This window comes from Eimeria mitis, genomic scaffold (genome assembly GCF_000499745.2).
Source record: "Eimeria mitis Houghton genomic scaffold, Emh_scaff441, whole genome shotgun sequence".
Classification (NCBI taxonomy): domain Eukaryota; phylum Apicomplexa; class Conoidasida; order Eucoccidiorida; family Eimeriidae; genus Eimeria; species Eimeria mitis.
In genome coordinates this window covers 17,179-18,451 of record NW_013572726.1, presented here as the reverse complement: position 1 = coordinate 18,451, position 1,273 = coordinate 17,179, and the positions used below count along the sequence as shown (strand labels likewise).

General features: G+C 54.6%; 1 protein-coding gene across 1 annotated transcript; it reads right to left on the bottom strand.

Annotated features, from left to right (window-relative positions):
• Positions 1-188: 188 nt before the first annotated feature.
• On the bottom strand, positions 189-1,036 carry EMH_0012410 (uncharacterized protein; the record flags this gene model as incomplete). The annotated part of the gene is made up of 3 exons (XM_013499529.1): positions 189-484; positions 842-928; positions 1,003-1,036. The coding sequence occupies 3 exons, from the start codon at positions 1,034-1,036 to the stop codon at positions 189-191; spliced, it is 417 nt and encodes a 138-aa protein (XP_013354983.1).
• Between the last annotated feature and the right edge of the window lie 237 nt (positions 1,037-1,273).

Sequence of the window (1,273 nt, the reverse complement as noted above, 5' to 3'; positions counted from 1 at the left end):
AATACTTCTCCCCCATCCACGGTTGACCCACCAGTCGGTGTCACAACTAGATTCCCAGCCTTGCCAACTCGGCAGCCCTACTAATTTCCCGCAGCGCCTCTTCGACGGCGGCATGGTCACTCAGATTCTTCTCCCTCAGGTATTTCAACCTCGCCAGCGAGCGCTCGATAAAGTTCGGGGCCGTACGCTCAATCAGCTTGCAGTAGTCCCGGCATCTTCACCCTTTCGATGGCGTCCGCCCGGCGACGGAGTTCCTCTCCCAATATTACCTCGTCGACTCCCAAGAAATCCTTCCATATCTCGTTGTTTTCAAGAACGCAGCCCTTTGTTCTTCGATGTAATCCCTTTCTTTGGCGCCCGAAATCCATCCGCCGCATCTTCCCAATCCTTTCGCTTGACATCGTGTCGAGCTGCGCAAGCTCTTCATCCCATGTCGATTGCAGTGCAATCGGGGGCTCAAGCATGAGCAGCTCGCGCGTCAGCGCTGGATCAAATTTCTCAGCGAGGTCCAGCCGTCGCTCAGTCGCCGACTGTATCAGTTTTTGTATGTTCTCTTACCGCCGCACCTCCTCATTAACCATCTTGCGGTACTCTGAGGCTAACTGCACCCTTCGATTCCATAATCTCTCTCATTCTGGGCCAAGTCCCTTTTTCTCTGGTGCGTTTGGCTATCTTGTTCATCCTGATGACTATCGCCTTTTGGTCGTCGTCCTGTTTCCGGGAGAGATTATTTTCGTGGAGATACTTTGTTACTGTAGCCCTCAGGACACGTGCGTCATGAATTGCTAAAGAGCGACCAATCGCCTCTTGGTATGTACAGGCATCGCGAGAATCAGAGCACCTGGGTGTCCGGCTTCCTCGACGACGCGCGACCACGCGACATCCACGTCCTCTTTTTTTTTTTCCGCGAGCTTTATGGCGCCCTCCTCTTGGTTCGAAACCACATCCAACCGTCGTCGTGGTTCTTCAAGGCTTTCTCGTCGATCACGCTACTCAGAGCACCCGCCTTGCTCAGGGCCTTCGTAAATAGCTCCATCGTCCATAGGATGGGCGCGGCGAGCTCAGGGCCAGGCGGCTCGCTCTCCCGATGGGATCTTGTCCTCCGCGGTTAGGGAAAATGCCCGCAATTTCTCTCGGTGGGCTTTCAATGTCACCTCGGTTGGCGTAAGTGGTTGTCCCGTAGTCCTTCCGCGATGGGGTTGCATACAGGCGTCCCCTTGTCTCTTGGATGCGGGAGTCCCCCTGGGTTCGTGAGTTTAGGAAATTTTTTCCC